General features: G+C 45.4%; 1 protein-coding gene across 2 annotated transcripts in view; it reads left to right on the plus strand.

The window, feature by feature from the left end:
• The window catches only part of LRP1 (LDL receptor protein 1), a 70,999-nt gene extending 52,127 nt beyond the window's left edge, over window positions 1–18,872 (plus strand). Inside the window, exons 57-60 of one of the 2 annotated variants that reach the window (XM_069499527.1) lie at window positions 418–539; window positions 1,446–1,611; window positions 18,051–18,408; window positions 18,602–18,872. In XM_069499527.1, the coding sequence (XP_069355628.1) occupies window positions 418–539; window positions 1,446–1,611; window positions 18,051–18,408; window positions 18,602–18,737 (782 nt within the window). In that variant the 3' untranslated portion in view covers window positions 18,738–18,872. Of the gene's footprint in view, window positions 1–417; window positions 540–1,445; window positions 1,612–18,050; window positions 18,409–18,601 lie in introns of those variants that run through there. The other variant, XR_011236913.1, reaches the window with a different exon arrangement.
• The last annotated feature ends 3,285 nt before the right edge of the window (window positions 18,873–22,157 follow it).

The raw sequence follows: 22,157 nt of genomic DNA on the forward strand, positions 1-22,157 counted from the left end.
CATTATATTATCTTGATTATCTTGTCATTTATATCGATGAGTTTTCTCCACAATTAACTCACAGCGATGTCTGAATAATGAATTACGCCCCAAGAAACCTGAGTCGCCCACGGCCCTTGTAAATCCCTGAATCAGCTGTGGCAACTGTGTGCAACTTGCCAAATCTTTTGTTCGGAATGACACATCTAGTCCGCGGTACGTCCTACATAGATGTCCTGCACAGACTAACACTAAAATTTAATTTTCACTTCAATCGAAGTGAAAAGCAGAGTGAACTCGGTCATCAAACCATTTATATGCCATTATTGTTCAATCTACTACTTGTAAACTTTAGTTGTTTATATCTCTCGTACGTTGTGGAATAGTTAGGCGCGGAGTGTAAAGTAGTCCCCCTACAGAGCCGTCCTTGTCCCGCAGGTGAGAACTGCACAGAGTGCGCGGAGGGCGCGGAGGGCGCGCCGTGCCGCGCTGACGCCGTGTGCCGCGCTGACGCCGCGTGCCGCGCTGACGCCGCGTGCCGCGGCTACTGCTTCAACAATGTGAGTTATACATTGTTTTACTCAGATCAACTAACAAGTAAGTACTTTTAAATCGGCAAATGTTTCTACTACTGGCTCGGAATGCCTTTCCTGCCGAGAAGAAACAGCAAGAAATTCGGCGATTGCTGAAACATTCATAATGAAGACGTATTTAAAAAGTTTTTAAAGTGACACTAAAAAGAGACAAACACATACATCTATAGTATTTAGCCTACGAGAGAATGAAATGAAATACCTTTCACCTACATTATACAGTGTTCCGCATTAGTTCATAGATACTTTAGATTGTGGCGGTTGCCACAGTTGCAACTAGATGGCGCTGTTCAACCGATAAGATTTCATGACGTAGTCCCGAATAAATGTACCGCCGACAGTACGCGCACTAACGAAGTTTTCTGCAATCTGGACTGTATATAGAAGTTTCAAGATACGACCGTCGGCCCAGCTGGCGCTACCGAGCACAGCCAACCGTTCGGTGGGAGATCTCCCTTTGGTGCGGTCGAGCCCGCACATGCACACCGCTCCCGTACACTCACTAAGTTGAATGAATGCTAAAAGTGGGGGAATAGAGGCGATTTGTATAGTAGCGTCATCACGAACGTGCGAACTGGGCCCATAAATCTCATCGGTGCTCTCACTTGCACTTACAGGCATTATGGAACTGTATAAAAAAAATAATAAAAAAAAAATCCTATGCTCTGGTTTTGCGTGTAACAGCAGCAAAGAGGATTTGTCGATAGTCGATACAGGTTATAAAAAGCGCCCATACGTTTTACCTGCGTCCGAACGGCATCCCTTTATCGACAACGACTTGTGCGGCATTCTCACAACCCTTGATCGTATGACTTATGAGTCCATTCGCACGTTCGTAGTGGCTTTAGTATAAGCGTGTGTGGTGTCGCGCAGGGCACGTGCTCGGCGGCGCACGGCGCGGCGCGGTGCTCGTGCGCGGCGCAGTGGCGCGGGGAGCGCTGCGAGCTGCCCGCGGAGCCCGCGCCGCCAGCGGAGCCCGCGGCGCCGGCGCGCGACGCCGACGACGCCGACGACGCCGACGACGCGCAGCGCCCGGCCGGTGAGTACTAGCTTTCTGTTTATGACACTACTACTACCACTTTTATATGTCGCATGGCAAAACTCATTTGCGCAGAATAGCCAATGAAATACAGACCTTATTGCTTGACGTTAGGATTCTAAACTCATGAACAGAGATCGTTCTATCTCGCTCATAATTCGCGCGTACAAAACATGGCGCGTAGGCAACAACCAATAGAGGACGGACGCGCGCTATGATTGGCTGAGATATTTCCGCGCCATTCAAAAATAAGATTTCTGCGCAGGTACATCGGCGTAACTTGTGAAAATGAAAGTAGTGTATCTAGGTACTTGAAACATGACCCTAACCATAAGATTTATATCTCAGCAATGTTGATAGAATTCGAGCATGGAAACACTTCAGCGTTAAAGCAAAATGCACCATAACGGTTTTGCTTTAAAGTTCAACTTAGTCCATAAATCTACAGCCAGCGCTCCTACCAGGAACGCTGCGGTATTAAAATCGGTTGCATTAAGAACTTTTTTACTTTGACGTTATTGTTTTTCGATTCTCGAATTCTATCCATGCTGATGATGATGATGATTTAATTTAATTTATTTGATGATTAGCTGAAATGCAAGGCATCGCAAGAATTCCGAGGCGAATTTTGCATCGTCAATGAGATAAACAGCTTATTATACTTCATTAATGCGAAAATGTGTTTGTTTGTTGGTTTATCGGTTTGTTGATTTGCCCTGCGATCGCGTCGCAACGGAGCGACGGATCTATGTGATTTTACAGCATTTTATAGTAGCTATATGGTATAGTTAAACACCTGGAGAGTGACACACTCGTGGGGCACAATCAGTTCCCACACGACTGAGGCACCTACATACACTAAGGCACAATGCGGGCGGAGGCTAGTTTTAATATAAAAACCAGTAGTTGGTATTTAAAATATATATTCATTTTATTTATCTCCTCTGTGCCGTCAGCTAAATGTTAATAAAATAAAATAAATAAATATCGACCGAGCTGGAGAGTGAACTGATTAGCAACAAATGATGTCATTCATTTGGACACCGGCCACCGCTAAATGTTACTGTGTGTCATTTCATATTACATAACTATTATAGTGGTAAAGGTTGTTTGTGTACGATGGTCTGGAACCCTCGGTGTGCGAGTTGGACTCGCACTTGACCGGTTTGCTACGACGATGCTCGCTTGACCTCGCTGAAGTCCAAATAAACAATATAGTAAATTGTAAAGTTGTCTCTTAACTCGCAAAGGTCAGAGATTCTGTCGACATCGCATGACGCATCGCTTACAACATGTTATAGTAATTTGTAGGGAAGCAACATTAGGTACTTTGCTAAAACGATAACTATTCATTGGTTGTAAAGCATCGGATTATATCTAGGTACCTACTAGCTGATGCCCGCGACTTCGTCCGCGAGGATTTAGGTTTTTTAAAAATCCCGTGGTAACTCTTTGATTTCCCGGGCTTTGATTAGCCTATGTCACTCTCCAGGGGTTTATCTATACCCATGCAAAAAATCACGTCAATCCGTTGCACCGTTGCGACGTGATTGAAGGACAAACTAACAAACCAATAAACACACTTTCGCATTTATAATAAGAGTAAAGATATAATAAGGGTACTGATTACTAATATTATAAAGAGGTAAAGTTCGTAAGTTTGTTTGTAGGGGGTTCGTAATCTCTGGTGCCAAAAATTAAAACTACGTTATTTATTTTGAGGTCTATCACGCCTATACATTAAATACTTAACTCGATGCGCGTGTATCTTATCCGAGCGCCGTACGCATTCTGAGCGCGCTGGGTATGTCGCACAGCGCACTAGCGTCGCTGCACCGCGCTGCGCTTCACAATATCCTCCCAGCCGCGACGCGCGGTGACGCGCAGCGCAGCTTAGCTGCGTACAGACCTTCACTACGTATTGGATCGCAGACGCGGCGGCCGGCAGACCGCAAGGTCGTAGCTTGTGTTCCCAGCGAGCGGACCACTCGTCGATCATTCTCATTTTAGGGTTCCGTACCCCAAAAGGAAAATAACAATCCTCGTAGGATCAGTTCGTTGTCTGTTTGTCTGTCAAGAAACCTGTAGAGAGAGTAGATAGTTCCCGTTGATGTAGAGTCATGCAGGTAGGTAGGTCTTATAGCACATGTAAAGGGAAAAATCCAAAAACCGTGAATTTGTAATTACGTCACAAAAAAATGTGTTCATGAACAAATAATTAGTATTTTGAACCAAGTAGGGTATCATATAAAAGGGCTTTACCTGTACATTCTAAAACGGATTTTTATGATGCCTGATAGTTTCTGAATAATTTTACAAAATGTCGAAAAAATACGACTGTATAGTACGGAGCTCTCGGTGCGCGAGTCTCACTCGCACTTGGCTGGTTTTTATTTGCATACATGACCCTACTTACATAATGATATATGGAGTTAGATACCATGGTGGCGCTGCGCAAGTATCTCCCATTGATGCCGCCTCGTGGTCGCAGCTTGCTCGTGCTCGTGCTCGTGCTCGTGCCGACTCCGGCGATGAAACGGCGCGCAGAGCTCGGTGTCCGCTACAAAAGGAGGATAAATAATATTATTGTAATTTTGTGATTTTAAAAGGAGGATAAAAAATATCACTGCAATTTTTGCACATGCAATCTGTATATGTTATCTACTTCCCGTGGCTCGGGAGGCGTGATTAATGAAAGTTTTGACATCCTGCTTCAATAGGTATACGTACCAGTTCGGCTCAGCCGCTAATTAATACACAAAGCTAACAAGTAGCTGAACACTCGTCTCCATCGAACATAATTTTCAATCGTCTTCAAAATATTGCATAGAATGTTGTACAAAACAAACATTTAGCATACAGTTAACAAAACACAAAACATGTTACTTACACAACTAATTACCACCTCGGCTGACTTAACAGAGTTCATTTAACAATAATGAAGATATCATTTATAAGTACCTAGTCCTCTTTGGCCTTAGCTTACGTAATTGTAGTTGTAACTTCTAAGGTTAGTAATAATTTGTAGGCCCAGATTGGAACCTATACTTTGTATCATGACAAACTGCGTTTACACGTTCGAGCTGAGGAGGAGCAGCTATGTATTATGATTGTGACCATGAATCATGATAATTGGAGAGTGCTCCGCGCCCTGGTGGCGGCGCCCTGGCGGCGGCGCCCTGGCGGCGGCGCCCTGGATGTCAAGTTGAAGGGAAACGGCGCGCTCACCCCGACCCGCGGGCCTTCACGGTCTTACACGACCGGCCCTATGGTCGGACGAACTGACAATCATTATCACGATCAACCCGTCATCGGCTCATTACTGACCACTCGTCTCCTCTCAGAATGAAGTAGTCCACCACGCTGGACAAGTGTGCATTGGCAGCTTCACACACCCTTGAGAACATTATGAAGGCATGTAGGTTTGGTCACGACGTTTTTCTTAACCGTTAAAATAAGTGATATTTAATTGCTTAAAATGCACTTAACTCCGAAGAGTTGGAGGTGCGTGCCCGGGATCGAACCCCCAACCGGCGACCCCTCGGATTGGAGGCTTTCCTCGTAACCACTGCTCTTCAAAACCCAAAACGTTCGCGTGACGTCACTGTTCTTGGGAACGCAGTGGTTTCCTTGTAACGTGGGGTTTTCAGAACAACGCATTTTCCTCGTACAGAACACATCTTATCATTTGATGTATACTTCCAATTAAGATATAATATTATGATTGTAATTGTATATATTGCAATACTGGTTTTAGGGGCTCGAAGCGAAATGATTATACGAAGCTGTCAAGCCGTGATATCAGTGACGCATTGCGTGAAGGCGATGCTCCAGCTGCGCGATTGCGGGAGAATGACAGCTACAATGTCACGATCGCAATCATCTCTGATTGGTTAACGCTCGCTCACTGTATCAGAACAATTGAGATTGTAATAATGATTGATGCAGGTTTTAGACAGTCGCCTTACTGTTCTTTGTGTTTCATTTGGAACTTTTTGTCACGTCAGAGTAACTACGGAACCTCGTGTACGAACCCGACTGTTGCTTAACGCATTTTGTCTATATTTATAATTCGTTCGGGGTTAATCACCAGAGTTATAACTACGAATAAATTAACTATATTTTTTGATATAAACTGATGTTTAAAATATTAAAGTAATATGTAAGCTCTTGTCTCAAGGCCCTGCGGCTTGTGGGCTTGACCCATGACGATAATTTTAAATTAAATATTTAGTAGGTAATCTATACATAAAATTATTCAACGAATGTAACTAACTATATGTATATATGTATATGTGTATAACTATATGTATGCTCGCGACTTCGTCCGCGTGGACTCCACCAATTTCAAACCCCTATTTCACCCCTTAGAGGTTGAATTTTCAAAAATCCTTTCTTTGTGGATGCTTTCGTCATAATAGCTATCTGCATGCTAAAGTTCAGCCCGATCCGTCCACTAGTTTGAGCTGTGCGTTGATAGATCAGTCAGACAATCAATCAGTCAGTCAGTCAGTCAGTCAGTCAGTCACCTTTTCCTTTTATATATTTAGATATATACGCTTGAACTCCGGACAGATCATCCAAACGGGTTGGGATAACCTGTCCGGCGTCCGTCCGTTGCGCGTTGCCTCGACCGACGCGCGACGCGACGACAGAAAAACATAAATCCTGCTTTGCATTGTAATTTATATCCAATTAAAAAAAAGTCTCGAGATTAATACGATTTGTGTCTTCTAATAAAACTATTAAAAAAATTAGAATTAGAATTGTTAATGTTTTTAGTGTTCTGTATCTCCAGAAAAAAAGAAAACCATTTCGTTGTGTCTCAGGACAAGGAAATCAAAATCTGTAGGGCACTACAGTCTGGGGCACTTCGCATTGACATAGAAAATTTGGCAGCTAGAAAATTAGAAAAGAGAAAAATCCAAAAATCGTGATTTTATGGTGACATTACAACAAAATTTAAAAGATGTATTACTTGTACTATGATACGGAATCCTTCCTGTGCGAGTCCGACTTGCACGTGACCGATTTTTTTTAAATATTCTTGTTTCAAGTAATTCTTAGTTTTTCCCCATTTTTATATCGATTGACATTTAATAAGGATGTAGGTACGTATTAAGCGCGTGTGACGTAATATTTGCCGTCAGCAGTGTGGGGGGGGTCAAGTGTTCGGCCGCGGCTAGCTGCTAGCAACAACACCATGTACTATGTATGTAGGTGTGAGTATGCCAATAACTAAAGTAAACAGTACCACGGATAAAGTACCCCTCTTCACATCTACACGAAATAATAAAATTGAAGAGTCCGTCTGTAGGTAGTTTTGAAAGCTCATTATATAAACACCTCAACACCCAGTTACAAAATTAAACTTAGAAGAAGTCAAATAAATGGCTGGGGCGATTTTGACGGTATTCTCGCAGGCAGATAGATTTATAATCCTGCTTTGCGATTTAATCTTGCTATTCAGTAGGTACAACTTGACGATTTCGCAATAACGTAATAATTGATTAAAAGCGTTAATGATGGATTGGTCATAGTAATTATGGTAATTAGTGGTTCGGTATCGATGGTCAGTGGTCACGGAGACGACTAACCGGTGCGCGATAACTTGATAAGTGATTGTTGTTCACGTCCGCACTCCGCACTCCGCACCCCGCACTCCGCACTCCGCACCCCGCACTCCGCACCCCGCACTCCGCACCCCGCACTCCGCACTGCCCGCGACGCGCCTCAAGGCTCCGAATCGGCCGATCGACCCTGGTGCGAGGGCGTAGGTATCTCAACTAGAGGTACCTACATTCACATAATGTGCTCATGACTGTTATGTTATCGCGATTCGCGCTTCACTGCTGGACATAGGTCTCTTGTAGGGACTTCCACATGCCACGGTTTTGCCGCCGCCGACATCTAGCGGCTCCCGCAGACTCGTTTGATCTCGTCTGTCCACTAGTGGGCCGTGGGGAGGTCTTCCAACGCTACACTTTCCGGTGCGAGGTTGCCATTCTAGCTTCTAAGGATCCCAATTACCAACGTCTGTCGGGTTTTCCAACTGTGTCCTATCCATTGCCACTACAGCTTCGCAACCCGTTGAGCTATTGTCGGTTGCTCTAGTTCTACAGATCTCCTGAGTGACTGAGCTTTTAGCGACCATGTCTCTGATCCGTATGTGATCAAGTCACACTGGCGAGTGGCGACACGCTATGTTCGGAGATTTTGGTCTTAAAGCTTCAAATAATTTTGTTCTTCGTCAAAATGTTGAGTGTCTTACAGTTTTATTTACAAACCAATTGTTTTCATGTAGTTTTTGGCGCTTTCTTAGGCTTCACACCGACTAGTAAACGATAAAGCAGCCTAAGGTGGAGCGCGCCACCTTAGGCTTCACACCGCCTAGTAAACGATAAAGCAGCCTAAGGTGGAGCGCGCCACCTTAGGCTTCACACCGACTAGTAAACGATAAAGCAGCCTAAGGTGAAGCGCGCCACCTAGAAGATAGCCGTTCACTCTTTCTGATCCCAATTATACTGTAGCTGGCCGGTGAAACGGGCGTCGAAAGGGCTTTCCATATTCGAGAAACGAGGGAGCGCATCGCTTCGTTCGAGTTATGTAATTTCGACTATGTAGTGGTGCAGACTGCAGATCTACGATGCCGCGCGGTCCCAGAGGAAAATAAATGTTCAGTGATAGTATATACAGATGGGACTTTCCTCCCAGTGTGTCAGTGAGGCACCGAGGCAGTGTACCGTGTAGTCAGTGGCAGCCGCGCGCCGCGCCACCGCGCACGTCCGCACCGAGCGCCCGCCGCGTGCCGCCGCGTACCGAACCGACGCTGCACAAACAATGCAACTAACTGTGCCGTTCGATGCGTCCAAACAAAAATGATTATTTTATACACAAGTAAAAACTTTTGAAGCGTTGCAACTGCCGGAGTAGAACAATTAACAGTGAAGTGTATAAGTGCTTGCCAAAATATTATTATAATATTATGGGAAAACGGAGAAGAAGAGATTATCGTAAGTGAATTTAATTTGAACAACACTGGCACCAGCTCGGGGCGGAATGCGAAAGGGCCGTAGGTTCGAACTTCAACCGTCGCGCCCGACCAAAACTGTTTGACTAATCCCTACCAGTTTGTGTCTCAATTCCAATTACAAATCTAAATGACTTACTACTAGAATTAGAAAAATCGGTCAAGTGCGAGTCGGACTCACACACGATGAGCTCCGTACCATCCTATAAAAATAATACTTTTTTAGGGTTCCGTACCGTATAGGATCACTTTGTTGTTTGTCTGTCTGTCTTTCTGTAATTAGTATTTTCAATTTGCGAAGTAAGATAACTAGGTATACAAGTGGGGTATCATATGAAAGGCTTCACCTGTGCATTATAAAACAGATTTCATTTATTTTTATGCATCATAGTATTTGAATTATCGTGCAAAATGCGACTGTAGTACGGAACCCTCGTTGCGCAAGCCTAGCTCGCACTTGGCCGGTTTCTTTTAATTTTCATGGCGACTATTTTGTTGTTGTTACTATAGCGGCAAAATAAATACACACTTTGTTAAAATTTCAACTCTCTAACTATTATTATGGTTCACGAGATACAGACAGACGGTCGAACGGACGGTCCTTCGGGTACGAAACACTAACAATTTATCCGCAGTCAGGTTTAAGGTCTAACTGATGCTATTTACATCGAGCAGGTAGAGAGAGAGGTAGCAGGTAGAGTTGTCACTAAGAGCGAAAGCCTCGCAGCCGAGATGAGTGACGCAAGTTACATAGTGCTCCACAGATTCTGCTGCATGTTAGAGGATGCGGCTCAGGCCGCTCTGCTGCATGTTAGAGGATGCGGCTCAGGCCGCTCTGCTGCATGTTAGAGGATGCGGCTCAGGCCGCTCTGCTGCATGTTAGAGGATGCGGCTCAGGCCGCTCTGCTGCATGTTAGAGGATGCGGCTCAGGCCGCTCTGCTGCATGTTAGAGGATGCGGCTCAGGCCGCTCTGCTGCATGTTAGAGGATGCGGCTCAGGCCGCTCTGCTGCATGTTAGAGGATGCGGCTCAGGCCGCTCTGCTGCATGTTAGAGGATGCGGCTCAGGCCGCTCTGCTGCATGTTAGAGGATGCGGCTCAGGCCGCTCTGCTGCATGTTAGAGGATGCGGCTCAGGCCGCTCTGCTGCATGTTAGAGGATGCGGCTCAGGCCGCTCTGCTGCATGTTAGAGGATGCGGCTCAGGCCGCTCTGCTGCATGTTAGAGGATGCGGCTCAGGCCGCTCTGCTGCATGTTAGAGGATGCGGCTCAGGCCGCTCTGCTGCATGTTAGAGGATGCGGCTCAGGCCGCTCTGCTGCATGTTAGAGGATGCGGCTCAGGCCGCTCTGCTGCATGTTAGAGGATGCGGCTCAGGCCGCTCTGCTGCATGTTAGAGGATGCGGCTCAGGCCGCTCTGCTGCATGTTAGAGGATGCGGCTCAGGCCGCTCTGCTGCATGTTAGAGGATGCGGCTCAGGCCGCTCTGCTGCATGTTAGAGGATGCGGCTCAGGCCGCTCTGCTGCATGTTAGAGGATGCGGCTCAGGCCGCTCTGCTGCATGTTAGAGGATGCGGCTCAGGCCGCTCTGCTGCATGTTAGAGGATGCGGCTCAGGCCGCTCTGCTGCATGTTAGAGGATGCGGCTCAGGCCGCTCTGCTGCATGTTAGAGGATGCGGCTCAGGCCGCTCTGCTGCATGTTAGAGGATGCGGCTCAGGCCGCTCTGCTGCATGTTAGAGGATGCGGCTCAGGCCGCTCTGCTGCATGTTAGAGGATGCGGCTCAGGCCGCTCTGCTGCATGGTAGAGGATGCGGCCAGGGCCGCTCTGCTGCATGTTAGAGGATGCGGCTCAGGCCGCTCTGCTGCATGTTAGAGGATGCGGCTCAGGCCGCTCTGCTGCATGTTAGAGGATGCGGCTCAGGCCGCTCTGCTGCATGTTAGAGGATGCGGCTCAGGCCGCTCTGCTGCATGTTAGAGGATGCGGCTCAGGCCGCTCTGCTGCATGTTAGAGGATGCGGCTCAGGCCGCTCTGCTGCATGTTAGAGGATGCGGCTCAGGCCGCTCTGCTGCATGTTAGAGGATGCGGCTCAGGCCGCTCTGCTGCATGTTAGAGGATGCGGCTCAGGCCGCTCTGCTGCATGTTAGAGGATGCGGCTCAGGCCGCTCTGCTGCATGTTAGAGGATGCGGCTCAGGCCGCTCTGCTGCATGTTAGAGGATGCGGCTCAGGCCGCTCTGCTGCATGTTAGAGGATGCGGCTCAGGCCGCTCTGCTGCATGTTAGAGGATGCGGCTCAGGCCGCTCTGCTGCATGTTAGAGGATGCGGCTCAGGCCGCTCTGCTGCATGTTAGAGGATGCGGCTCAGGCCGCTCTGCTGCATGTTAGAGGATGCGGCTCAGGCCGCTCTGCTGCATGTTAGAGGATGTGGCTCAGGCCGCTCACTCAGCTAAATGAATATGGAAACCGCATTCAAACATCTATTTCAGCAAATGGCGTTATAAGAAATTTCAAAAAATCAAAGTGCAATACTGTCTCATATAGTATACTAGCTTATGCTCGTGACTTCGTCCGCGTGGACTACCCAAATTTCAACACCCTATTTCACCTCCTTAGGGGTTGAATTTAAAAAAATATTTCCTAGTGGATGCCTACGTTATATAATAGCTATCTGCATGCCCAGTCCGATCCGTCCAGTAGTTTGAGCTGCGCGTTGATAGATCAGTCAGTCAGTCAGTCACCATTTCCTGTTATATATTTAGATAGTTATTGTAAATGCGAAAGTGTGTTTGTTTGTTGGTTTATTGGTTCGTCCTTCGACCACGTTGCAAGTTGCAACGGAGCAGTGGATGGACGTGATTTTTTGCAAGGCCTAAGGTTAAAGACCTGCCAGGTGATTCGCTAACTCAGTGCTTGCTCGTCTAACACCAAATGATAGCCACCGAGGTATGTTGGTTCTACATTGCTGCTTCAGTGGGTGATATTATAATATTTTTTCGTAGAAAACCTTCAACTGATTAAAAAACTAGCTCGGTGGCTATCATTCGGTGTTAGAAACTGAGTTAGCGAATCACTGCAGATTCGCTAGCAGTTTCTAACACTGAATGATACTTTTTATCCCGAAAAATCAAAAACTGCTCATGGGATTTTTAAAAACTGAAGTCCACGCGGACGATGTCGCGGAGATCAGCTAGTTCTGCCACAGTTATTTAGAAAATATGTTTCAGTTTCCACAATGATGTTGTTTAGTGGGAAATGCTAGCGGGCGCGGGCGCGGGCGCGGGTAGGATGAGAGTCGTATCCGTGTTTATTGCGGACTGACGTCACTGACGTTACACTCGCCAATAGGTATAGGTACTTAGTAAAGTGTCGTCGGTCGGTCGGTCGGTCGGTCGGTCGGTCGGTGGGAACGGCATAATGTCAAGGTCTGGCCGCGGCGGCCGGCGAGCATCTACTATTATATTTAGATGTTCCGAAATACCTTCATATTATCATTTTATCATTTTATTGGAATGATGAGTAGCATGAGTAGATATTATTTACATAGTACCCTTTAGTTTTTCTTATTGTATCTGAAATGCGTAGGGGGCGCTGCACGATACGTATACGCGGCAATCAAATCATGATACCAGTGAAAAACCTATTTTTTTTTTATTTTTTTTTTATATTTATAAATAACTCATCTGGTGGTAAGTGATGATGCAGTCTAAGATGGAAGCGGGCTAACCTGGAAGGGGTATGCCGTATGGCAGTTTTTAATACACCCATGCTCCATTGGTTTCTACACTGCATCGTACCGGAACGCTAAATTGTTTGCCGACACTGCTTTGCCGGTGGGGTGCCTGCCAGGAATCAAATCCCGGACCTCTCATTAATAAGACCAGAGCGCATTACCACTGCGCCAGGGAGGTCGTCAAACGTCGTAACTCTTGAAAGTCTAAAGCGACGTGCAAATCGCGTCGCTTACGCGTTTCTCTGAGAAGGTTTCTGTAATTTGTTTATCTTTTAAGTAAAGTAAGGAAAATGGACGAAGTATATTACGTAAAGGATTGAAGCGGGGTTGGCAGCCGGCAGCTTCACTGAACTCACAATGTGTGCTCGAGTGTGAGGTACCTAACTGCATTACGCCGAGCGCTGCACTTGGGTACTTGTGTCTAATATCCTGAAAGCCGATCTATCATACGAACGGAAGTACGAAATACCTCGACATACAGACAGACAGACAACAAAGTGATCCTATAAGGGTTCCGTTTTTCCTTTTGAGGTACGGAACCCTAAAAATAATATATCGTACATCCTATTACAATTTAAGATTCGGCATAAAATCGATTTTAAAATCGGCGATTATAAAATCGAAACTTGCGAACGTAAGATAGGTTACCAAATAATTTTAAATGGTCTACAACTACATATCAAAAATTGCGTAACCGGCAGGAATCGAACCTGCATCTTCTGGGTTCGCGCCCGATGCCTTGACCACTCGGCCACGGTTTTTATAAAAACTATAAAAATATAGTGAGATAGGTTTTACTTTCTAGGGGAAATGTCAGAAAGTGTTTCCCGAGAGTGATCTCAACTCGCGTAGTTAGGTACGTGACAAATGAAGTCCCAGCTTTCGATTGCGGAGCTTATATCTAATGGTGTAGGCCTGTCCGAGCTCTTCTCGCGCGCTTGCTCCGCTCCCACGCTTTCTTCCCGCGGCGGACTTAAAGTGTGTAATTAACTGGTGAACTTTTACAGCCGATGCAAAATTCACTTCATTATTTACTTACTTAAAAATTTAATTATGTATTTTGGACGACTTTTGAACGATTCATCTGTTAACAATAGCTACTTTAAAAATTTCCCGTGTAAGTCTAGGAAATCTTTCTGTGAAAAGATTTCTAACAAGTACCTAGGAAACTACTAAGTTCTTTTTAGGTATGTGAGTACAAAAATACCCAGTTCCAATATCAAAGGGAGGAAAACTGTAGCTTGAGTAAATTATTTATTGATTACTCATATAGGGTAAGTCAGGGAGAGACGCCTATAGTTTTGAAAAAACGTCATTATTAATTGTTCAAGTAAGATACTGAATGAAATACACATTGTTTATTTGAATCACTGTTTATTAATGCCAGTCAGGATAAAATTGGAAAGATTGTGTAACATTTGCCATACTAAAAATATTTTTTTAAAATAAATACGAAATAGGCATCTCACCCAGGCATGTGGGTGAGTTGCCTATAGATATCAGGGATAGATGCCTACAGGTTTATTAGGACATAATTTAGACGTTACACGTTAGGCATTTCGCTGAAGCTTCACTACAATCTTCATGAAACCACATGTGGTATTGCACGCACTTTAACCAGTCGCATAACTTTTTAGTGGCGTTATAATACAGCTCCCCACACACTATGCAAATATCTCCAAGAATTTCGTATTCTATGTCCATTTCTGATGAACTATCATGGAGAGAAATATGATCGCTCTCAATGCTTGAATCATCCGAGTTTTCTTTACGATTTTTGGTATATTTTTGAGGTTCCGTACCTCAAAAGGCACTTTGTTGTCTGTCTGTCTGTCTGTCGGTCTGTTAAGAAACCTACAGGGTACTTCCCGTTGACCTAGAATCATGAAATTTGGCAGATAGATCTTATAGCTGATATTCGGGGAAAAATCTGAAAACCGTGAATTTGTGGTTACATCATGTACACACCAGCGGCGAAGAGTCAATATAACACGATTCCTATCGGCTTCCCTTTAAGAATTGGCATAATATAGCGTAAGTAGGTACTATTCACATAAATTCGGTAATACGTTCGTAAATACAAAGGTTCAATCGTCACAAATGCTAATTTTTTTGTTATTACTAATTTAAGTTAAAAGCATAACAGCTAATGTAGGTAAGTAACATACACCTACAGTCCTACACCATACAAGCCGTAAAATATCGGATTCCCTAGTTAGATTTTTGCTTAGTATTTATCTCTTACATTTCCCTAACGAAAGCGAAAGGAGCGAACTAGGTCTGTCTCGCTCTACGGTTGGAACCCACCAATTTAATCTGGCCCAGTAGCGAATACGAATTTGGAACTCGGACAGGTCAGACAAATTTGACGTAGTTAAGCCGCTAGAATCCGAGTTACCGTATTATACCTCCAAATTAAAAGTTATATTAATAGTATTATTTTAACAGGTACATGCTACTATTTTGAGTATTTTGTATTTTGAAGGGTGATTTGATATTGATTTTGATTGATTATTATTTGTTTTTGTGAAGCGTCCATGCACGTTTGTTTTTAAAGTTGTTAGTGGTGTTTTATTTTGATATAATAAATTGGGGCTAGTGATTAATAACTAATAAGTGTAAGTTCGCGGTAATTTAGATGCAGTTTGGTAAGTCAACATCAGAAATTACCTTAATTCACATAGATTGTTGTTTAACAGATTTCCTGTTTGTTACGTAACGATAGTAATTTTTCTAAATCGAGTTTTGAAAACAAAAAGCGTCTTTAATCGATGGGGAACAGCTGATATTCTTTTAGGTAAGTAGGTAGGTAGGTACCTTTCCGGCTTCCCTTTTTCAGATTTTCACCCTTCGCCACTGGTACACACACAAAAAAATTATGGTCATGAAATAATAATTAGTATTTTCAATTTTCTAAGTAAGAAAATTGAAAGTAAAGTAAGATAACTATATCACGTGGGGTATCATATGAAAGGTCTTCACTTGTGCATTCTAAAACAGATTTTTATTTATTTTTATGTATCATAGTTTCTGAATTATCCTGCAAAATGTCAAAAAATACGACTGTAGTACGGAACCCTCATAGCGCGAGCCTGACTCGCACTTGGCCGGGTTTTCTTGTTTAATCTTCTTGCATAATTTCTATTCGACGGTAGTCTTTTCTTTGGTTTTTCCCCAAATAGTTTTTTCCCCCTTGGTTTTTTCTTTTCTGATTCTTTATTAGAACGGCTTTTTAAATCTTTTATTTTAGTTTTATTCCTAATTTTGTTCAAATTTTCTGGTGATTTCAACACCTCAGCGTGCTGTTTTCTTTTACTCAAAACCGTACAGTACAGTAGGCTTTCTTCTGTATTCATTCGGCATCTAAAAAGATAACAGATCATTAATATTTACTGGGCATCTAACACTGAAACATTATTGGGCATCTCTCCCGATCATAGGGGAGAGATGCCTATCGACTCTGGACGCATCCGAAAGCATTTCTCATCCAAAATGGCGGATCGTCAACAAAACAAGATCACAATGTTAGGTTATGAAAAAAATTTAAACTATTGAAGTGAAGAATTCAGGGAAAAAAATTACTACAAACTATCCCAAAGATTGTATTCTAACGTATTAATTAACTGCACTTACCTTATTTTATGAATAAACATCAAAATATTAATTAAAACTCCATAAATTTGCGCGCAAAAGTTTCACACTGACCGCCAAGCTTGAACTGATGTAATAAAGATGCGTTCCAGTTCACACAATTTTATTTTTTTAAGTTTTAAATTTAGTAGGCATCTATACCGTATAGGCATCTCTCCCGGACTTACCCTACAAGGATGTATTATGGTGTGGTGCAATCGATTGTGCAGAATCCGGCATCGCGCTGAGATAACCTACTCAGCTAAACATCTGCGCCACTAAACACAAGGAAAACTAATGACAATGGACAAGTTTCCAAACTTTTGAACACAAAAATTTATTCTTACTAGTACCTAGGTACTTTAGTTTATCTTAATTTTTTTAAAAGATAAACATATCGCAGAAATTTTCTCGGAGAAACACACAAGCGACGTGATTTGCCCGGTAGAATGATTCGATTGTTAGTTCGCGGTAACACGGTCGTATGTGCCGTGTGTAGCTCGCCTCCGGATTGCAGCGAGAACCTACTTATTATTAAGTTAAGGGAAACTAAAGTACAGTAAAAATGGCGATATTGTAATTCCATGGAGTAATTCGTCAGTACAACATTTTTCACCATTCGAAGCAACAAAACAAACCAAAAAGGCTTTTATGTTGATGGCACTTTGTGAGCGCTGCCCGAAGGGGGTCGCCACTTGCGACTCGTGCCCTAGTTGAATGTTGATATCAGATCACCCGATTCTGTTTGACCTGTATTTTATTCTTCATTTACAAAGTTTTACGAACTAAAGATGAAAAGTTTACAGTCTATGTGTAGTATACCTATTGGACATTTTTTCTCCTTTCTCGAGTTTCTCTAAAGTTCAAATGCGAATATGGATGCAGAGTTCTAAAATAGAAATGCTTTTTTGTAGAGACTTGAAAGGGCTAAAATATCATAATATACCTATGTCCATATATTACATAATAGGTGTTAGTCAGAGCCGGGCGCATTTGGAACCCTCGTAGCTTTAGTTTGAAGTTAACGTAATAATTTGGTATCACCATTAATTAGGTAGGTACATCAATTAAGTATATCTTACAAAGTTAACAATTTTTAATCAAATTGAATGGCTTAGATCAACACATGTTATTATCGTGTACGTTTCAGTGCAGTAAATGCCTTGTTTGACCTCAATATCACAGTTAGGTAGCTGTAGGTAGCTGCTCTCTGCGGCGAGTGTAAACAAGTTGGGCGGCTTTGTTTTCCTCTTACATTGCATCTATTAATGAAGGCTTCGTCAGCGAACTGCGGCGGCGTCGCGCGTCGTCGTCGGAGGGGAATTATTTTCCTCTTCGCTACCCGCCTCACGCCTCACGCCTCACGCCTCACGCTCGAGCGCGGGGGATCACAAAGGGGTATTTTGCCGCTCGATTGCGGTAGAATGACAGCCACAATGTCACGATCGCAATCACCTCTTATTGGTTGACGCTCGCTCACTATTGGCTACAATGCATTATTACAACAAGAATAGCACAACTTCAGCGAATCACAACAATTGAGATTGTATTAATGATTGATATGGGTTTTACGAAATCGACCTAGTTATCATTTGATGTAAGCTGGATCTTGCTTGTAAATTATTGTTTTATCACCTACAGTAACGTAATATTTTTGGCTTTTGGATCCTTAATATATTTGTCTGCACAATTTAGAGGTCAGCTACTCGTTACATGCGGAAACTGCGTTAGGTATCTATTATTTTTTGCAAAACGTCTTACATGACTGATACGGAAGATGAGCTCTAGAATACCAACTCGTCAGACGCCCGCGTTTCCTGCTAGGTTTTTATTTTTAGATTTTTTAAATTAGATTTTGTCTAACTACGTAGATTTCGATTTTTTAATACCTAATTGTATATTTTTTCGGGTTAAAAGTAGTTTATGTTATGTCCGTCTCCGACATGCAAGTCATTCCTGTAGGTACTCACCGTTACTGTTCCTTAGTCTTAGCCCTTAGGGCGTCAATATAACTAAGAGAAATAAAGAGTTCTTCAAATGTGTCTGTCGTTGCAGAGTGGGCCTCGTGCGCGGAGGCGTGCGCGCACGGCGGGCGCTGCGTGCGCGCGGGCGCGAGCGGCGCGTGCGCGTGCGCGGGCGGCTGGGGCGGGCCGCGCTGCGCGCACTACGTGGGGCACGACGACGCGTGCCGCGCGCTGGCGTGCGCGCCGCCCGCCGCCTGCGTGTGGCGCGCCGCCGCCGACCCGGGCGTCGCAGGCACGCCCTACTGCGCGTGCGGCGAGGGCGCACAGTGCGGCGCGCCGCCCATCGCGCAAGGTGCGGGTGGTGCGGCGTGGGGCGCGGGGCTGCTGGCCGTGCTGGCGCTGTTGGCTGCGCTGCTGGCCGCGCTGTACGTGGTGCACAGGAGGAGACAGTGAGTACACACCAGTCGACTGTCGTGTCAGCTTTCTCAATGCCAACCATTGATTTCCACTACTTAATACAAATACGGTGAACTGGCCATGGCCGACCTGGTTTTGCGATTTGGGCGCTCATAGATGTGTTATCTCATTAGTGTTGTAGTGTGTTGTATTGTGGAGCGTGTGTTCACCGTGCGCTTGTTGCAGCGGCGCGTTCGTGCACGCGCGGCTGGCGGAGGGGGCGAGCGAGGGGCTGGAGATCAGCAACCCCATGTACCTGGCGGGCGACGACGACCACGAGCCGCACCAGGACGCGCCGCGCGCGGTAACTATCACCACATGACACTACAATACGGCGTTCGTGCACGCGCGGCTGGCGGAGGGGGCGAGCGAGGGGCTGGAGATCAGCAACCCCATGTACCTGGCGGGCGACGACGACCACGAGCCGCACCAGGACGCGCCGCGCGCGGTAACTATCACCACATGACACTACAATACGGCGTTCGTGCACGCGCGGCTGGCGGAGGGGGCGAGCGAGGGGCTGGAGATCAGCAACCCCATGTACCTGGCGGGCGACGACGACCACGAGCCGCACCAGGACGCGCCGCGCGCGGTAACTATCACCACATGACACTACAATACGGCGTTCGTGCACGCGCGGCTGGCGGAGGGGGCGAGCGAGGGGCTGGAGATCAGCAACCCCATGTACCTGGCGGGCGACGACGACCACGAGCCGCACCAGGACGCGCCGCGCGCGGTAACTATCACCACATGACACTACAATACGGCGTTCGTGCACGCGCGGCTGGCGGAGGGGGCGAGCGAGGGGCTGGAGATCAGCAACCCCATGTACCTGGCGGGCGACGACGACCACGAGCCGCACCAGGACGCGCCGCGCGCGGTAACTATCATGACATAGTACTACTACAACACACACACAGGAACTTATCGAAAATTATGGCGCTATAATTCTCTTTCCCTCCCACACTATACCTGTGTATAATGTGGGAGTGAGATGACATTATTAGTGCAGCTTCGTTTCGATTAGTTTCTTTTTTGGCACGCGTTATACACGTCATACACTCCACGAACACCAACGAACAGCCCGTTGGGTCTTGGTCCCATCCAACTATCGCAACTTAAATAAACGACGACCCAACAAACGGATATATCGAAACCCTTGCCACACTCGCAGAGGACATGAAGGACATACGCGCCATAAAACGCACATTCCTATTGCGGGATGTGCGTTTTGTGGCGCGTATGTCCTTGTGACATTGATGGTCACGAAAGTAAGCGATGGGAACAAACTCTTGGACTTATCTACTATTGGTCCCACGCATCGCTATTGCTACTTTAATTGCTCATCACCCTTCATCGTCTGCTAATGACAAACAGCTTCAGATTTGCTGATTCGAATAAACATGTTCTGTACATGAGATTTACTTGAATTGCCTCGTGGTAAACTTTGTGCCATACATGTTGTAGGAAATGTCTTGTCCACATAATCTTCAAGTGTACAAAGTGTGCTAATGTCTCGTGCGTGTCTCCCGCAGAACGGCAACCACTTCGCCAACCCCATCTACGAGAGCATGTACGCGCCGGAGCAGCCGCCCGAGGTAACCACGCGCCTCTCGCGCCTCTCGCGCCTCTCGCGCCTCGCCGCCACCAACATGTAGCCCCGCAGGCTAGCGACCGACTGACGTGCTATCCCTCCCACTGCTGGTTCAACCACCCAGTTACCTATAGTCGACGTATTTTAAACTGAGTCGTCGAGTTATCTGTCTGTTGCGCTCGCACTTACAGGTCGTAGGTAAGTGCGAGCGAAACAGACAGATTACTCAACGACTCAGTTTAAAATGCGTCGACTATAGTTCAACTAATAGGACCCTCAGTATAGTTCCCGGCAAACAACTTGGACCTCAAGCAGCGTAGTGGGGGGAAGCCGACGTACTAACCAATCGCGTGCACTCGCGCCGACTGATGTAGCAATCGCCAGCCAATCGCGTCAATGCTCAAGTTGTTTGCCGGGCACTGTACTAGTGCACACAACTCGACGATATTAAAATGAATTTCGAAAAATTAACTGTGCCTAAACTTCTAAAGCCCCTGTGTTAAAGGAACAAAGGCGATTCTGATGTTTTTTTCTCTACACTAAATTTAGAGTATCTGCATCTTTTTCTTTTTAATATTGCTAAACAAAGATGAAATATGAATTTTAGTGCGCTCAACAAATTTAAACATTTGGCTCACGACTTGCACCTAAAGTCACGAGGGATGTCAGTTCTTTAAATTAGGATTGTCTGTCCCTTTCCTATTGCATTGGTAAGAAAAAGATGCGAATACACTAAACCTTAGTTGCGCTCAGAATCAGTACCAATGGCCACATTAGCACGAAGCTAGAACCAGGAAGGGCGAATAGAGTTACCTTTTTTTATATATTTTCCGGTTGCTGTTTTTAGGTTAATTTTACTTTCGACGTTTTAATGTTTGAGATGTGCAAATCGTGCAGTCGTCAAGAGGGATAGCAATAAATTCCAACAGCGTTCACCGCGATGCAGTGGCGCCACTCGCCAGTCAGTCGCTAGCTGCGGCACGTCACGGGTGACGGGACCAGTTGTGGCACACACGTTGTAGGTATCGCCCCACTACAGTGCGACAAGGCTCTCTTGGCACTTGAATGACATTGACGGGGGGGGGGGGGGGCGCTGTTGAAGAACAAAGGCTTAAAATATTCAAACAAGAACAAAGGGGGACACTTGACGGCAACGTTAGTTCCGATTTTCGCCACGCGCCAAGATAGCCTTGTCGCACTGTACTTTGTGTAGATATGCCCAATTGCTGCTCGCTGCGTCACGATGGAGCGCACGTTCGAGCAGTGCGTGGCACTCTTGCACCACAACTGATCGGGACATAGAGTGGGGCGCATCATCGTGGAGTGAACTAGATATACTCATCGACCGTTCATTTCGATGTTGTCACTCGTATTATCTTGGTATTAGGTGTACAGTACTTAAATTAGGGCCAGCCCTTTGTGTATATTGTAGCTAGTTGAATTGTTGAGTGTTGGCGAGGTCCCCCGTCCCTGGGCACGTGTCGGTGGCGCGGGTGTTACGGTACGTGCGTGCATTGCAGGAGCAGGCGGCGCTGCTGCGCGCCGCGCCCTGAGCGCCCTGAGCGCCGCCCTGCCGCGCGCCCTACCACGACACCCACACTAAACACAAACCCGAACACTCGGCCTAAGGTCTGTAGAGCGCACTTTGACTGTGGCTCAGACTTAACATACATAAATCTATCTTGAGCAAAGTCAAAGTATGTTATAGAGATCTCAGCCTAAAAGATGATTTATGCCAACACCTGCAACGCAGTTTTTGCTTCATATAAAATATTCGTAATGTTTTGTCGTCTGCGCCTCGTCCGTGGCACGGCTCGTGCCCGCCACGTGTTGGCATAAATCATCCCTAAAACGCTATTCCAAAGTTAGGATACCTTCGATTTAAGTTGACACTTTGTTGATACGACAAACAAAAACTACTCAATAGTAAAGGGCCCCTAGTGCTCAGTAGCATTTAGTGTTCGGTCGTTAAAATAATACCCTTGACTTAAGTTAACTTGACTTTACATTAACTTGACTTAAATATGCTCAAAATGTATGTGCCATAAGGTATTAATTCTCTAATTTTGACTACAATAAATTGAATCCATCTTACACATTTATATACGTGGGACTTTCTCTTCGACAGTAAAATAGAATAATTAACTC

Source organism: Maniola hyperantus, chromosome 7 (genome assembly GCF_902806685.2).
Source record: "Maniola hyperantus chromosome 7, iAphHyp1.2, whole genome shotgun sequence".
NCBI classification, from domain to species: domain Eukaryota; kingdom Metazoa; phylum Arthropoda; class Insecta; order Lepidoptera; family Nymphalidae; genus Maniola; species Maniola hyperantus.